Source organism: Pteropus medius, unplaced genomic scaffold (assembly GCF_902729225.1).
Source record: "Pteropus medius unplaced genomic scaffold, Ma_sr-lr_union100, whole genome shotgun sequence".
Classification (NCBI taxonomy): Eukaryota; Metazoa; Chordata; class Mammalia; order Chiroptera; family Pteropodidae; genus Pteropus; species Pteropus medius.
Genome location: NW_024340696.1, coordinates 451,940 through 468,568, shown reverse-complemented (window position 1 = coordinate 468,568; position 16,629 = coordinate 451,940). Strand labels below are relative to the sequence as shown.

The window sequence follows — 16,629 nt, the reverse complement described above, 5'->3', positions numbered from 1 at the left end:
TTTATTCAGGCAAAGTTAAAAGAATGAAAATCTATGGACCACAGTGTTGACTGTCTGCACAGAAGCCGGGCACCACATTTCTGCAATGCTGTCCCTTCACAATAACATGATCTTGGAATCAAGCAGGGCTTTCTCAACAGCAAAGGGAGAACATATATCCTGCTTTATCTTCACTTTTTACTTCTCTAAGTCATATTATAAGGATGATATCAAATGATATAAAATCTTAAAATGCTTCCAATTCTAATTTGCATAACACAAAATGAGCAAGTTTAGATTTTTTTTAAAAGGTAAACTTAGAATCCACATGCAATGTAATTTTAGAACAGAAAAAAGAAATACGGATCTCAAAATTTTAACACGAGATATAACACTCCTTGATGAGCCACACTACTCACTTATGCAATAGTTCAGTGCCTACTACACACAGGCACTGTTCTAGGCACTTGGGACACATCAGTGAATTTAAGATCTTTCTCTCATAGAGCTTAAATTCTAGTAAGGAAAGACAGACAAATGTTCACAGCACCTGGTATTCCAAGGTGGTTATCCCATCTCACCAGGCCCAACCTGCTTAGATTCCGAGATCAGACAAGATTGGGCACGTTCAGAGTGGCATGGCCGTAGACCAAATGTATTAAATGAATTTTATAATATATAAAAAGCTGGATCACACAGGGCCTTATAAGCTATTGTAAAGACTTTGGCTTTTATTCTGGGACAAAAGAGGGATATCAGAGCATTCTGAGCAGATGAATGATAGGATCTGACTTACATTTTAAAAGATTCAGCTGGCTGCTCTGTTGAGAATAGACTAGAGATGAGTGGAAGAAGGGAGAGAGCAGACAAGTAAAGCAATCCGCATGAAAGATAGTGGTGGCTGGACCCAAAATGCCATTGGTGGAGTGGTGAAAAGGGGACAAATTCTAAATATATATTGAGGGCAGAACTAGCCAATGTGTTTTTTCTGATAGACTAGATAACTTGTTATAAGAAAGAAAAGGCAAAGATGACTAGAGAGCTAGAATTGCTACCTACCGAGAAAGGAAAAACTGGATGGACTAGTTGGGGAGAGGCAGGAAGATAGACAGGAGTTTAGTCTTGAATGTGCTATGCTGGAGATGCCTATTGGACACTGAACTGAATAAGTCAAGTAGGTGACTGGATATACGAATCTGGAAAGGTCTGAACGAGAGATAAATTTGGGAGCTGTAAACATGTAGATAGCATTTAAAAAGCCACAGAAGTGTATGAAATCACCAAGGGAAGAATGGATAGAAAAGAGGTCCGAGGACAAAATCCTGGGGCACCCTACCATAAGGAATGGGGGGGAAGCAATGGAGTTGGCAAAGGAGACTTGAGAAGTAACTGTTACTTCTTTCTTCCTCCACATACCTAAATGTAAAATAAGTATTATAGTCAGATGACCCTCTCCATAGAAATCTGATATCTGTTCATTTAGGATCATTCTGAAAGTATAATTACTAATTGTTATTATATAAGATGATGCTATCTATCATATTTGAAACATCAAAAACAGTATAATCAATTCAATACCCCAATTTAACAATTTTAACAATTTAAATTATATTCACTATTATGACTTAGATTTTGCTGGTCATTCATTAGGACAAGCTGAAATTCCTAACTTTTTCATTCAGTTCACTTTTAAGTTTAGAAAAGAGCACCACTCAGAAGAACTGCCGAGTACAATAAATAAATAAATAAAATTTTATTTCATTTCTTAAAATTCCAGATTTTTAAGAAGCAACATCATATGCTTGAAGTTTGCAATGCTGCCATTTTTAAAGTCTAACTCCTCCAGATTCCAACAAAACATTTTGAATGTTTTCCTTTTAATGGTATTTTCCCTTTTGCTTCCCTAAGAATCTAAACCATTTGTGTTTTGACTCACTCATCAATTAAATGGAGATGCACACCATGATATTCACAAAGAAACATGTAGTTTTATGAGGACTAACAATCAACTGCCAATGAAAATGCCAAATTTCCAACTCTGAGTTATGGGATGCGTGGGAAAGATATAATTGGCAGAAAAAATGCAGCACTCCCAGGTTTCCCCAATGCCTTAAAAAACAAAAATGAATGAAGAAAACAGTTTTTATAGCCCACGACGTAGGGCTCATATGAAAATACCTCGCATTTCTGCAGCCACCTCCAAAGTCTGAACTTCCTGTTGGCTCTCATTTTGGCTTCTGTTTTTAGCATGTGAATAATGAGCTGATTTTTGTTTTGTAGAGCCAGGTCAAGAGGTGTTTCTCCCTTTAAAAAGAAAGAAAGTTCAATTATATTTTCTATATAGTATGAGAGCTAAACATTTTATTAAAAAAATCACCAGAACCATAGATTCAATATATTTATCCTGAGGGTAGCCAGCTATTATTGTTTATATCTATCCTGTGGTAACTGAAGACATATGTATAGATTACCTTTATGTTAATTTATCAATCCTCTAATTGAAGATATAATAGACTAAGGGAGATCAATACCTGGTCGTACCTTAACATTTTGGATATCCAGGCTAGAACCAGCTTCCAAAAGTTTATCAACTGCATTAATATTTCCTGCTGCAACTGCCCAGTGAAGTGGAGTGTTCTTGTGTATTTTATCAACCACATTGAGAGAAGGATTAAACTTTAAAAGAAATCCAGTTGGTTCTGGCCTGTCTCAAAACAATAAAAAACCAAGCGCTATTAGAGAGATGAATGATTTGAAGGGTAAATGTAAATGACGAATCTTTTAAGCTAATATATCAATTAACCAATCAGTAAGCATTCTGAAAACTAAGGAACTTCTTTATGAAGAGTCCTAGTCTAAGTGCTAATAGGAGAGATGCATTAAAAAAAAAAAAGACATCTATTAAGTGACAGTCTGCTATATTGATAATACAATTTCAACATCAATACAGTAGAATAACCACTTTTGTTTTTCAAACTTACTTTCATGTTGTTGTTCTATTAGCATTTTTTTAAATTGTGAATTTAAATTTGGCCAATATTAAATGCTCTGTTATTTATCTAATTATAAACTAAATGTACAACATTATATTTGAAGAGATAAACCAAAAACTAACTGCACATTCTCTTGCTAACCAATTATTAAACAGAGTGAGTATAATATCCTAAAATATTTATTTATCTTAGAAAGTTATGGACTAGAGGGCAGAACCCAATAAAACGTTTTTGCTGTATCATGAGTACTTTCCCTTCCTTCATGACTACTCAAGAGATTCTTTTCATAAAACAATATTCTACTTTATTCTATCAAGATCTTTAAACACTATACCTGACTTCAGGTGTCAGCAAAGAAGACAAAATGCTTTTTAACAAAATTCTACTTCCAGTCCTACCACTCCATGAACAAAAAAGAAATAGCATCAGAACTAAGTTCCTAGGAGAGAAGTTCTAAGTAAAAGCAGAATCAGAAATTAAGTACGACATTAGAAACAAACTGATAAAGGGAAAACTGTAGCATATATTTGAATAGAATATCAGAAGTTGGACTATAGGGTAGTCACTAGTCACGTGTGTTTATAAAATAAATACACAGAAAAACTTAAATACATAAGTACCTGATGTGAATATATAAACTATTTTCATAAATCAGTTGCAATATTTTCAGAGCAGTCAACAACATCAGAGAACCTCAACATTTACTGTTTTCTGGAAAGCATATTTATCATCTAGATTTCAAATTATGAGAAAATTTAAACTTGTCACCATTTTTTAAAATGCAAACTTAGAAATGTACGTGACATTAACAAATATATGCTATGGAATCTCTACATGTTCTGTAAAGAAATTTTCTTATGGTAGCTTTCAAACTTTTTCCCTAAGCTATTAGAAAAGAGAAAAATTATTGCAATGGTGCTTTTCTAACTACAATTACATTAAAAGTCCATACACAGTCACAGGGTAGAAAATCTTATTTTCTTCTTCAGAATGTATTATCATCTCACATAAACTAAGATAGTTAAGATTTATATACACGGATAAGAAATTGTTGGAACCAAAACTCAGAATGAGGCAATTCAGTTAAACTCACTTACCCAAGTACTTTGTGCGCTGATAACATAAGAGGTGTCTGCCCACTTAAATCTGTCATATTCACACTCTAGTCAAAAAAAAAAGTCAGTCAGCATAACTGTAGATCCAGTCAAAATTCTCTTTTCTTAATAGAAGTATCTCTTTAATACGTTTAACACTACCATTATGTCTACAAGGAAGTTCAAATATCACTTGAATAAGAGAATGTTCTGCTTCACATCCATAGGATAAAAATCCATTCATTTCTACAAAATATTTTTAATGGGAATATCTGAATATATGATTTAAAGTTCTATAATATGAATGGAAGAGAGCTAAAGGAAAAAGAAAAACAATAATCATCATCAAATATGTGACTTTAAAAGTAGAGACCTTAGAAGTCATCTAGTTTAGACCTTAACCGACATTAATTCATATTATCATCTCTTACACTAAGTCGTCTGTCCCTACTTAAACACTTCCAGTAATAGTGAACTCCCTATCTTCTGAGGCAACTCACTATATTTTTGGAGTTACGTTTTAAAGAGTAACACATGAAAAATTCTTTTCCATCTTCTAGAATATAGGAAAAAAAGGAAATCATATCTCCATGAGGATACACTCCTTTTAATAAAAGGGGCCCAGGTCTGAGGTATACAACAGTGGTTCCAAACAAGTCAAAGGAAGTTTCAGTCACTGAAGACTCTCATGGGCCTTGGAGGAACACAACTTGGGGAAGAGCCCAAAGAGAAGCAAAAAAGACTCTTCCTTAAATGTCTTTCCAAAGTGAACCCCAGGAGGTTATATTCCACTTCAACTGGCTAAGTCTGAGAGAAAGGGCTGATTTAAAAAGAACACAATCATTCCAACAGCATTTGTACAAACATGTTTCCACACCTCTAACAGGCGAGTCTGCTAATATATAAACTACTTTGCTAACAGAAAGCATATCCCAGACAAGTATAGCTGACAGTGAAACTCCCACGGCCAACAACCTATAATTTAACCTGTGCCATAAGTGGATGCCTTTTAAAGCAAATCACTTTTCATGGAATTACTTTAGAGAACAATAAGAAGCATATACTCAAATTGGTCTCCCATTTGGATTCAAATAATGAAAGCAAATGATGGGTGATCTACCTACCATTTCTACATTCAACCAGAAGAAAAACGCAGGCCTTGAAGTCATGTTTTTGACAAACTCTGCAAATTACTAGGGTCACAAGAAAAACTATTATAGTCTTACAAGTTTCAGAAACATCTATTGTATGTCACTGAGCTAAATGACCTGTCTTTCTTGCACCAATGAAGCTAGAAAAGCAGTATAAAATAGCTAGACTTATCAAGGCTAATATTTGAATATCGGGATATCCCCAACTTCTACTTTAAAAACAAAGACACACTACTAATAATCATCTTCGGATTTACAATAGCTGGAGTATAAGATACATTTCAAACATACCTGTCCTTTTGAGATGAGATATGCTATAATGGGCATGTGTTGAAATAATACTGCCAGGTGGATGCTGCTGAATCCCTCTCCATCAATGAGAGCGGGGTCTGCACCATACTGTAGTAATAATATGACCATAGGTAAATGCCCTTGTCTGTAAATAGAGAGTAAAAATTATACTGTATTCTGTAGCATGCAGTAAAAGAAAAAATATTCAGGGAGAAACTGATATTCCTAAAACATGAGGAATTTTGGTTAGATATAAAAAACATTCCCTGACAGTAAAATTTTTAAAACTCTGGATATTCTCTAAACATTTTTTAGTTAGATGCTCCAAACTTAGAACTATCTGGACAGTCTTTCTTGAGTACAGGTAACAAACTTAATAACCTCCCAATCTACCTTAAACCTTATGTTGCTACCAGGTATAAATAATGATTTTACATGACTAATGCTAAAAATCTAAACTTTAAAACCACTTAGACTTCACTTTTGCTACTTTAAAATCATCATGAGCCAGATGTGCTGCAGTAAAACATTCACGGACTGCAGGTATACTGTACAAATATTATTCTTAGGAACTACATATTTTTACATTTGAATATGGTTCATTTTCCTCAGAAAGCACTGTACCTCAGTAGGTTAACCCTAGATTCTCCAAAATGCTTGGCTATGGAGAAAAGATAAACTCCTTGCCTTAAATAAACAATTTTTCAGTTTAGTTTCAGGTTCACATCAACTACCAACCACAGAGAATGGAGTTAAAACAAAATTTAAGAAATTGTTAAGTCTCAAGACAGGCACTTATTAACTTCAACTTCAGACAGCTAACATATACCAGAAAGAGCTGACTGAGTTTACAGTTCAGCGGCCTACTGCTTTCATCCATGGGATCAAATACAAAAAGATATTTATTTTGATTATAGAAAAGAAAGTATAATGCACATATTTCAGTTTGAGCATTATAGTGGAGCTCTAATTTAAACACAAACAACATCATCTGTGGAAATTCTTTAAAGTTGTATTTATTTATTTATTTTTAATGAAGGGGAAAAAAAGCCTTTCAAGTGGTCTATAACAGCAATTTCCAATACAGTGGCTATATGTGGCTATTTAAATTCAAATTAGTTAAAATTAAATAAAATTTAAAATTCAATTCCCTAGTTGCATTAGCTCCATTTCACATTTAACATTGTGGCTAGTGGCTACCATATTGGATAACACAGAATAGAACATTTCCATAATCACAGAAAATTCTATTGAAAAGTGCTGGTTTATAATGTTCAGAAAATAAACTTAAGTTCCTTTCAATTTTGAACAGCAATTTCATTGTTTAAAGAAACCTTTACCTAATGGCCCAGTGAAGAGGAGTTGAATTTAAATCTCCACCCAACTGATCTACCACAGCACCTTTTGAAATATAAAACCTGTTAAAAGAAGACATAAATAACAATAAGATGTAACACTTAAAATTCATACTATGAAACATCAATTTTTCTTAGTAATGTATTGGGAAACAAATTATAATAATAATCCTTTTTAAAAACACTCAGATCGACAGACACCTGAAAGATTCATATAACAGCATCAAACAGATCCCTAGTGAAATATTCTTAAAATATAAGTAATTAGTCCTGCTGTCATGAGCGTTCTATTATAACTTACATAACAAACACGTGATAACTATTCTTTCCATATTCTAACTACCACGACACTTTTGAGGTTTAGGATCACACAGATATTCTACCTAACTTTCAAGAAGAAGGATGAAATTATGTCTCTTTTAACACTGTAATGTGGGAATGAATTCTAAAAGTAGTAAAAAATTAATTCAAAATCCTTTCATAAAACTTAGACATTTTGAGTGTTTTACTCTCTATTTTGGGGGCATAGAAGTGATATGCTGTATAAATGAATCTATAAGGTAAAGAGACATGTCTTCTGTAGTTTATAGGAATTAGTCTCATTTCAAAATTGTGCTCCATATATATTATTGAAACAATACACCAGTTTATTTTCACAGAAAAGAAGTTTGCCTGTATGTGTGTTTATTTTAAACTTCAGTATATTTTAAATTTAAGTGTATTTTTATTTTCTTAAACCGCGAGGATTTTAAATATGTATAATACAAAATATATACACATTCATACACACACATATATTTTACATGCTAGGGTATAAAACAAAGAAACAAAAAACAATGGGTAGACAGTAGTGCTTTATAAAGAGAAAATATTTTATATAATCCGATACATGCCTACTTAAAAATGTATTCCTTACTTAGTTTAAAAAAAGGTTAAATTATTCTCCTATCCATCCATTCCTCCTGGCATTATTACAGGGTAAAATATTTCAATGTTTCTTCTAAACTACATGTTAACTTTGTTCAATCCTGAGAAAACTTATGTTACGCTTTTTCTTTTCAAAAAGAAAGTTCAAATTAGTAGTTACAAAACAGTCATGGGGATTTAGAGTATAGCATAGGGTATATAGTCAATATTATTGTTATGGTTGTGTGTAGTGCCAGATGGGTGCTAGAATAATTGGGGGGAACACTTCATGGATTGTATAAATGTCTAACTTTTTAAAATTTAAAATAAAAGAATAAAAATAATGATCCTGGCTTGGAAAGAGGCTCACTGGGGCCCAGCAAAATGCTAGGCTCCTGTGTAAATGATGGACAGATCATTAAAAAAGAAAAGAAGTTCCATTTCATTGCCTGAACTATATAATGGGCCCCTGTGGTTTTTTCTTTAATTTTCCTTTTGGGGCCAATGAGGCTCTTGGATGGGATGATTTCTAAGGTCCTTTTCAACACCCTTCAGGTATTCATTTACAATAAAAGATTACAGATGGTTCAACATTCATAGTTGGACTTGAAGAAAAGGACAAATGAAGGAGAGGTCCAGAATTACACATACACAATTAATCTACATATATCTCATCTTACTTTACAAGATCCAGCCTGTTGTTAATAGCAGCCCAATGAAGGAGTGACACATTTTCTTTGTCTGGTTGCCTGACATCATATCCTGCTTCTACCAATTCTTTACATCGTTCAAAAATCCCGTATCTCAAATAAGAAAAAAAAGACATAATTGATACCATTAAAATAATTTCAAATATCAAAATTTCTTCCTTTTACCATGTCTTTATCCAATCTGTCTTTCAGTTAGCACAGAAATACAATAATTAACAAAGATATACATAAAGAGGCATATTGTAATTGTAAAGACAAACAACAAAAGTAAACCTGGTTTACTAACTGATCAGATTAATCCATTTGGAGTTAAACTTGCTTTTCTTAGATAAATTTTAACATACACAGTTGTCCTCCTTCAATAAATTTCATATGACCCTCCTCTATGTGCCAAGAATACATGGTGCTGATTCCTGACTATAATCTTTTCCTTCAATCAAACCAAGCCCATGCAATAACCTCACAATAAGGAAAGGAGAATAAAAGCAAACTTGGAATGGGATAAATTCAGCAATAAAATATGAACATAGTATAAGGTACAGCAAATGAAGGAATGATTAGACTTTCCTTAAGAGGATGAAACATAGTGTATGGACTGTTTTGTAGGCTGAAGGGAGGACAATTCAGGCAGAAGGAATAGCATGTACAAAAATCAGAGAGGTGAAATTGCACAGATGTTCAGAGAAATATTGCACAGATGTTCAGAGCAATTTAACACTGCAGAAGCATAAAGCATAAGAAAGGGAATAGCAAGAGATGAGGCTAGCAGAGGCAGGCAAAGACTGCATGGGCCTTCTCTGCCAATGCTCTGAAGTTTAGACTTTATCACTCAAAGGGAAACCACTGAAAGTTTTAAAGAGGAAAGCACTCAGATTTTTTAGTTTTATGAAAGATTACATTAGTGGCAGTAGGGAAACTACTTAGAAGAGGGTGAGGCAGAGAGACTGAGAGACCAGTTTAGAGACTCTTGCAAAAAATACAGGTGAGAGGAAATGAGAACCTAAAGTGAAAGAGGCAATAGGAATGGAAGGAGGGATGGACTTGAGGAAAATTTAAGAGAGTTATTTAATAGACTCTCAGAATGAGAAATAGGCAAGAAATCTCTTTTTAATGCTATAGTATCTTTTTAAATCATCCATTAATACTATTTCTTCTCAAAAGAAACTATTAAGTCCCAACAGACTAGTTAGCACTTTCTTTGAAACTCATTTCTATTTAGAGAAACCTGAAAGTTTCAATAGGCCTTCAAGGGTCAAAATCAAACCAAATGACAGAATTGTTTCCCATAAATGTTAAATTAAATCATTTCTGCCTCACCAAAAAGTGTGTGTGTGTATCTGGGTTTTTTTGGCATTTTTCTAAAGATAAAGATACCTGTGAAAATATTAATGAGAGTGAATTGCTGATAATGATGATATATTTCTATTCTTCATCTTTTAAATGTCAACTTTGACATTTTATGGGAAAAGAAATAATCTCTTTATGTAAGAAATATAACAAGAGTACACACTAATTAGGATTTTGGTGATTTAGAAAAAGCACACATACATCTCATCTCTCTTTTATCCTTCCCAAATATTCCTAAAGATCTTCCCACAACCACTTAAGAAGGTCCACTTAAGAATTCCTGAAAGAAATTTTAAGAAAGATATAAAATGTAAATTTTTACTGACATTCCCTGTGAGTGCAGCCTAATTTCTCACATTTATCATAATAGAGATTTACCAGTAGTAGAGAAACATTTAAATGTTCCATTCTAATTAAAGCAAATATTTTCCTTAAGAACACTCTCATCTTCATATAAATATAATATAAACGATATCAAATAATATTCACCTAATGGTTCCCAGGGCCTCTAGAGTTCATATAAAATAATAATTAGAACACCCAAATAACTGTCAACTATTTTTTAACAAAACTAATACATCAGTCTACACTAAGGCCAAACAGCTCATTAATCACCAAAAACCTTTGCTTTTGATAGAAATCATATCAAGTTAGTGTGGTTAACATTAGTTTGTTTCATGCTGATTAGAAGCTCTGATGGGCAAATTTATATTTGATTACTGAGAAAATGGATTATGAAATAATGTAACTTGATAGACAAAACATTTTAAAATAAGTTCAATGGCAAAATGGAGAGCAGATGTTAATTAATGAGATCCATAATAGTGAAAGTGTTGGAAATGATTTAATGCAAATACCCATGTATGGAGATATTAAGGGGAAACTTTCAAACATACTTTCATTTTCTGTTTAAGCAAAACAAATATGTTTCAAGTGGTCGGAAAAAACCTATTTCTACTTTACTGACTTTCTTCTAGTGTACCCAGCACAATAGGTACATAGAAAGTACTCAATAAATTGTTTAAAATATCCATAAATGTCTGAGATATTTTTCCATCCCATTTGCATATTTAGGTGTAGTACATTTTAAAAGACTCAGATTTGTGTTTCAAACTCAGAGTTTAGTTTTAGTGTCATTTAAAAATCATTCACGCAACAAACACTTACTGGGCACCTAATACATGACAGAAACTGTGCAAAAGCACTGGGGCTACAAAGATGACAAAGACACGCTTTTGCTAAGAAGCTGCTCACAATCTAATGGTAGAAACTGGCAATAGAAAGCTAAGGTGCACTGTGTTAAGTGCTGTGAAGCTGGTATGACAAACATACTAGCACTGGAGTATGAAGTGAGGAAGGTATACACATATATTATTATAATTCAACAGAATATAAGATTAAACAAACACTGGTTATACTTACTGAGTGGCTTTTACAATATCACAGTTACTAGAGTCCCCTATAAGAGGAAGAGCTTCTCTTGCCTTGGCAAGTTCTTTGTTTTCATGTGCACAGACTCCATGTCGACCAAATCCAGCGGGGTGGGGGCCATGGCTATGATTCCTGCACTGGAGAGTAAGAGTGATTTGACAAAGCATAGTAAGAGAATTAATGTCACATTCAATTACATAATGAATTTGCTACTACCAACAATATTTATTTATTAAATTGATATTCTTGAGTCTTAGAGGTATATCCAAGGGAAAATTTTCATGTTAATTCTTTTCACTAGGATTAGATGTTTAAGATTAGAAAATTCCAAATTATATATTTTGTCATAAAACAAAGATCACCTGCAAAGGCACAAATGGACCTTGTTACTTATAGTGGGTGAAGGGTCATGGCTATTGACATAAATAGGAAGGTCGCCAGGGCTCTGCTTTAAGGAGTTGTGGCAGACACATGCTAAAGACACCCCCTGAATAAATCAAGTTCTTGAATATGTATAACTGGAGTCATGGAAGATGAAGGGACATATTTTTAAATATTTGACTAAATAATAGCCAAAAATCTTCCAAATTTTGTGAAAATTATAAACCCTAAGCATCTACAAGCTCAACAAAACCAAGCAAGGTAAACCTAAAAAACTTACACCCAAGGCATATCATAATCAAATCACTAAAAACCAACGATAAAGAGATAACCTTAAGAGCAGTCTAATGAAAAAGATATATTATGTTCAAAAAACAAAGATATGAACTCAAACTTGTCATCAGTAAGTCCAAACCAGAAGAAAAAAGCACAACAGTTTTAAAGAGATGAAAGAAAGAACTGTAAACCTGGACATGCCAGCAAAAATATTCTTCAAAAATGGGGAGGTAAAATATACAGTTTTTCAGACAAACAAAAGCTAAGAAAATTGCCAGCAAACTTATAAGAAATGATAAAGAAAGTCCTTTAGGCTAAAGGAAAATAATAGCAGATGTAAATGTGAATCTATACGAAGGAATAGAGCCAGAACTACATGGGTAAATAAGCATAATTATGTGAGTAAACATAACAGACTTTTCCTCAGTTTTTAATTTATTGATGATAGTACAGAAACATAAGTGCACTATTGTAAGAGATGCTATAATAGCGTTTGCAGGTAGACAGTAATAAAGTGTATAGTGTTAACCCAAAAGTGACCCCTAAATAAATAAGACAAAGTGGTATAAGTAATAAGTCAGTAGCAGAAGTAAAATACTTGAAAGACAATATAAAAGGCAGGAAAAGTAGAAAAAATAAGGAACACAGAAGAAAATCAAACAAGATGATATATTTATACCTATCCATATTGATAATTATGTTAAATGCAAATGGTTTTAAAAGAAAAAGACAGCGATCGTTAAATTGAATTAAAAAAACAAACAAAAAATAAAACCCAAAAAACCCTACAAATATATCCTGTCTACAATAAACCCACTTTAAATATAAAAACATACATAGGTTAAATGTAAAAGGATAGAAAAAGACATGCCATGCAAAAACGCTAAGCATAAGGAATGTAGTGGCTCTGTTTATGTGAGACACAATAGATATCAGCACAAGAAGTATTACTAGATATGAGAAGGAAACTTCATAGTACTAAAGAGGCTGATTCATAACAACCTTAAATGTGTATGTACCCAAAAGGAGCTTTAAAATTCATGAAGCAGAAACTAATGGAACTGAAAATAGAAAGGGTCACAATTGTAGTTGGGTATTTCAATACTTCTTTCAGTAACTGACAGAACAAGTAAACAGAAAACTATACTGGAGAGAGAAAAGGAAAGGAATCAGAATAGGATAGAGAAGACTTATAGAACACTGTCTAGCAACTTGACCTAATTGACATTTTCATAAAACTCCACCCAACAATAGATTTTTTTTCTTTTTCAAGTGCACATGGAATATTCACTGACATACTAGACCTCGAAACAAGTCTCAACAAACGTAAATGTATTGAATTCATAGAGTATGTTTTCTGACAATGGAATTCTATAGAAAGCAATAACCAAAAGATAAATGGGAAATACTCAAATATTTGGAAACGAAGCAACACATTTCTAACTACCAAATAGGTCATAGAAAAACAAAGAAAAAGTAGAAAATATTTTGAACTGAATGAAAATGAAAACATATCAAAATGTGTAGGATGCTGCCTTAGCAGTGTTTAGAGTGAATTTTTAGCTTTAAATGCTTATAAAAGGGGAAAAAAATAGTCCAAAATAAATGATCTAAGCTTTCACCTTAAGAATCTAGAGAAAGAAAATTAAACCAAATTGTTATCTAGCTTTCACCCACATCAGTCACCAGACCTGTCTCTCTGAACAACTTTCAGTTTAAAAAACAAAAACAAAAACCTCTCAAAGAATGAATATACATGAATAGAAAATTGAAGATATTTGACGTAAAGTGCCTAAGTCAATTCTGCAGGAGTTCCAAAAAAGGTTTAAGAAATGACAGTTTTACTGAAATAAGTCCATAACCCCTGTCCAGGTTACTCTGAAGAGGCATATGCCTTTTTTTTTTTTTTAACTTACGGTAAAATTGATTTTTTTAATATATAGTTCTATGAAGTTTTACATCATTTAGAGTCATGTAAACACCACCACAATCAGGATACAGAACAGTTTTAACACCTCAAATAAGTCCCTTGGGATATTCCTTTGCCATACCTCCTGACAACCACTGACTTCCCCAGAATGTCATATAATAAATTATGCAGTATATAATCTTCTAAAACTGGCTTCTTTCACTCAGCATAATGCTTTTGAGATTCATCCAAGTTGTTGCCTGTTATTAATAGTTCCTTCCTTGCTATATAGTATTCCATTACACGAATATAACAAGTGTATCCATTCAAACAACTCACGTGAGTTGTTTCCAGTTTTTGGTAATTATAAATAGAGCTGTTATAAACAGTCATGAACAAGTTTTTACGTGAACATATGTTTTTGTTTCTCTAAGCAGGAGATTGCTTGGCTGTCTGGTAAGTATACGTTTTTGCCAAACTATTTTCCAGAGTGGCTATACCACTTTGCATTGTCACTAGCAACATATGAGAGTTCCTCACTGGCACTTAGTATGGTCAGTATTATAGATGTGTAGTAGTATCTCATCCGTGGTCTTAATTTGTATATCCCTAATGGCTAATGAGGCTGAGAATCTTCCCATGTGCTTATTTGCCATCTGTCTATCTTCTTTGGTGAATTAAGTCTTTTACTCATTTTTTAATTGGGCTGTTCGTTTTCTTACTGTTAAGTTTTGAGAGTTCTTTATATTATATATTCTAGATACAAGTCCTCTGTCGAATATGGAATTTGCAAATACTTTCTCCCAGTCTTATCTTATCTTTCTATTTCTTAAAAGCCTCATTTATAGAGGAAATATTTTTAATTTTGATGAATTCCAATTTATCCATTTTTTTCTTTTTACAGATCATGCTTTTGACATCAGTTATAAGAACAATATCTTGAGACCACAATTTCTCTATTCAGAGAGGAAGTTTTCCCTCAGAGTTTCAGGTACCTGTGCTGCTAGATCTCTTTCCTGATCCTTTAAGCTGAACTAGAGGGCTTCTAGAGCACTCTGCGTCTGCACTGATGCTCACTTCCAGGGTTCAAGTCCAGGGAGAAAAGAAGAGAGGGGAGGGGACCCAGATGGAAATAAAAGGTAAACAGGCTCCTGGTTCAGTGGTGTTTTGAATTCCAGTCTGTGTCCCCAATCTACCTGCTACGATTTACTTTTCAGAATTTTTAAATAGCTGCTATTTGCATTCTGCTCAGTGTATTCAGTGGGATAGACAGGAAGGAGTACGCTTATTCCATGTTACCCAGAACTACAAATGCTCTTTTGAATAGGTAAGTTCTGATTTATCTGGTAAATTCAACCTCACTATCTTATTTTATACACACGCGCAGTCACACACAACTAAAAATAAACATATAGGTAGTTAGATTAAAACATAAATAACAACATTACTTTAGGATTTTTTTCATTATATCAGAGTAATTGTAATTATATCCAACTGAAGACAAGGGGGTAAGGAAAGAGTTGAACTATACCCAGAATTTCTAGAGTATCAACAAATAGCACAAGTTGCTAAAACTGACAGAGAAATCGGTCCACTTTTTATATAAAACTTCATTTTAAAAATTATAATGATTTACATTCACTTTAGGGATCTAGCAATACAAAAGTGAATGAAGGATTAATAATGACTCTTTCCCTTCCAATCTTGCATCACCAGATACACTATTATTCACAGTTTGCTGTATCCTTCCTCATTGTGTATATACTTTAACATATATAACATTATGCAGTATATATACATATAGGTTATAATTTTCTTCTTACATTTATTTTTAAAATACAATGCATGATATAATTGTCAATTTGCTTTTCTCACTGAACAATGTATCATGTACAGCCCGGTAAGTTAGCAATAGTTGAATATTACTACACTGTATAGATCTAGCATAATTTATTCAACCACTTCCATATTGTTAGAGATGTAGGCTGATTTCAGCCTTCACTTCTATAAATAATCCTATAAATAATAACTTGTATATAATATAGGATTGATTACCCAAAGGAAGACAATTGGCTCAAAAAATATATGCATTTGAAACATAAATAGATACTGACCAATTAATTACCTTCCCGGATTCACACTCCCAACAGCAAGCATCTAACTATTCTTTTTTCCCTACAAGCCTCCCCATAACTGAATGTTATCAGTCTTTTTATAATCTTGCCAATCTGATAGCTAGAAAAATGGCACCTTGTTTTTCATTTACATGCCCCTAGTTGCTAATGAATCTGAATGTGTTTTCTCTTTGGTGGATTGCCTTTTTGTAGTCTACTGTTTTTCTAGTGGACTGTATATCTTTTTCCATTTGTATGTTTGGAAGGTTAACCCTTGCTTATCTACAGATTTTTCATCGCAGATCATTCTACAGATACAAATTTGCTGCTTCTCAGAATGCTTTAAGGCATTAAGGACATCAGCTTCATTTTTCATGTAGAAAATTGAGGAGGATTACCCATTTCAATGTAAGGAATGTTCACAATTAAGAGCAGTTATTTATTCTGCTGTTAATTACCGTGTATTTATGTGTACAAAGCATTATGCAAGGGGCAGAGAAGATATGGGTTTCTATCTTCCAGGAGTTTAAGTCTCATAGGGCAGATAAGTTAGAGACAGAGTCAAACGATAATGGAAGGCAGTAGTGATTAAATGGCAAAAATGGGTGGTAAAGACTAGAGAACAGGAGGTGCCTTCTGTTCATATTATCATTTTTTGCCTAAATCCAGATCAGAGTAAAACCGAAAATGAT

General features: G+C 33.1%; 1 protein-coding gene across 2 annotated transcripts in view; it reads right to left on the bottom strand.

Annotated features, from left to right (window-relative positions):
• The window catches only part of ZDHHC13 (zDHHC palmitoyltransferase 13), a 42,827-nt gene that overhangs the window by 22,207 nt on the left and 3,991 nt on the right, over window positions 1-16,629 (bottom strand). The window contains exons 2-8 of one of the 2 annotated variants that reach the window (XM_039865555.1): window positions 11,249-11,394; window positions 8,450-8,572; window positions 6,849-6,926; window positions 5,509-5,653; window positions 4,070-4,134; window positions 2,521-2,683; window positions 2,158-2,283 (exon numbers count right to left, since the gene is read on the bottom strand). In XM_039865555.1, the coding sequence (XP_039721489.1) occupies window positions 2,158-2,283; window positions 2,521-2,683; window positions 4,070-4,134; window positions 5,509-5,653; window positions 6,849-6,926; window positions 8,450-8,572; window positions 11,249-11,394 (846 nt within the window). The remainder of the gene's footprint in view (window positions 1-2,157; window positions 2,284-2,520; window positions 2,684-4,069; window positions 4,135-5,508; window positions 5,654-6,848; window positions 6,927-8,449; window positions 8,573-11,248; window positions 11,395-16,629) is intronic. The other variant, XM_039865556.1, reaches the window with a different exon arrangement.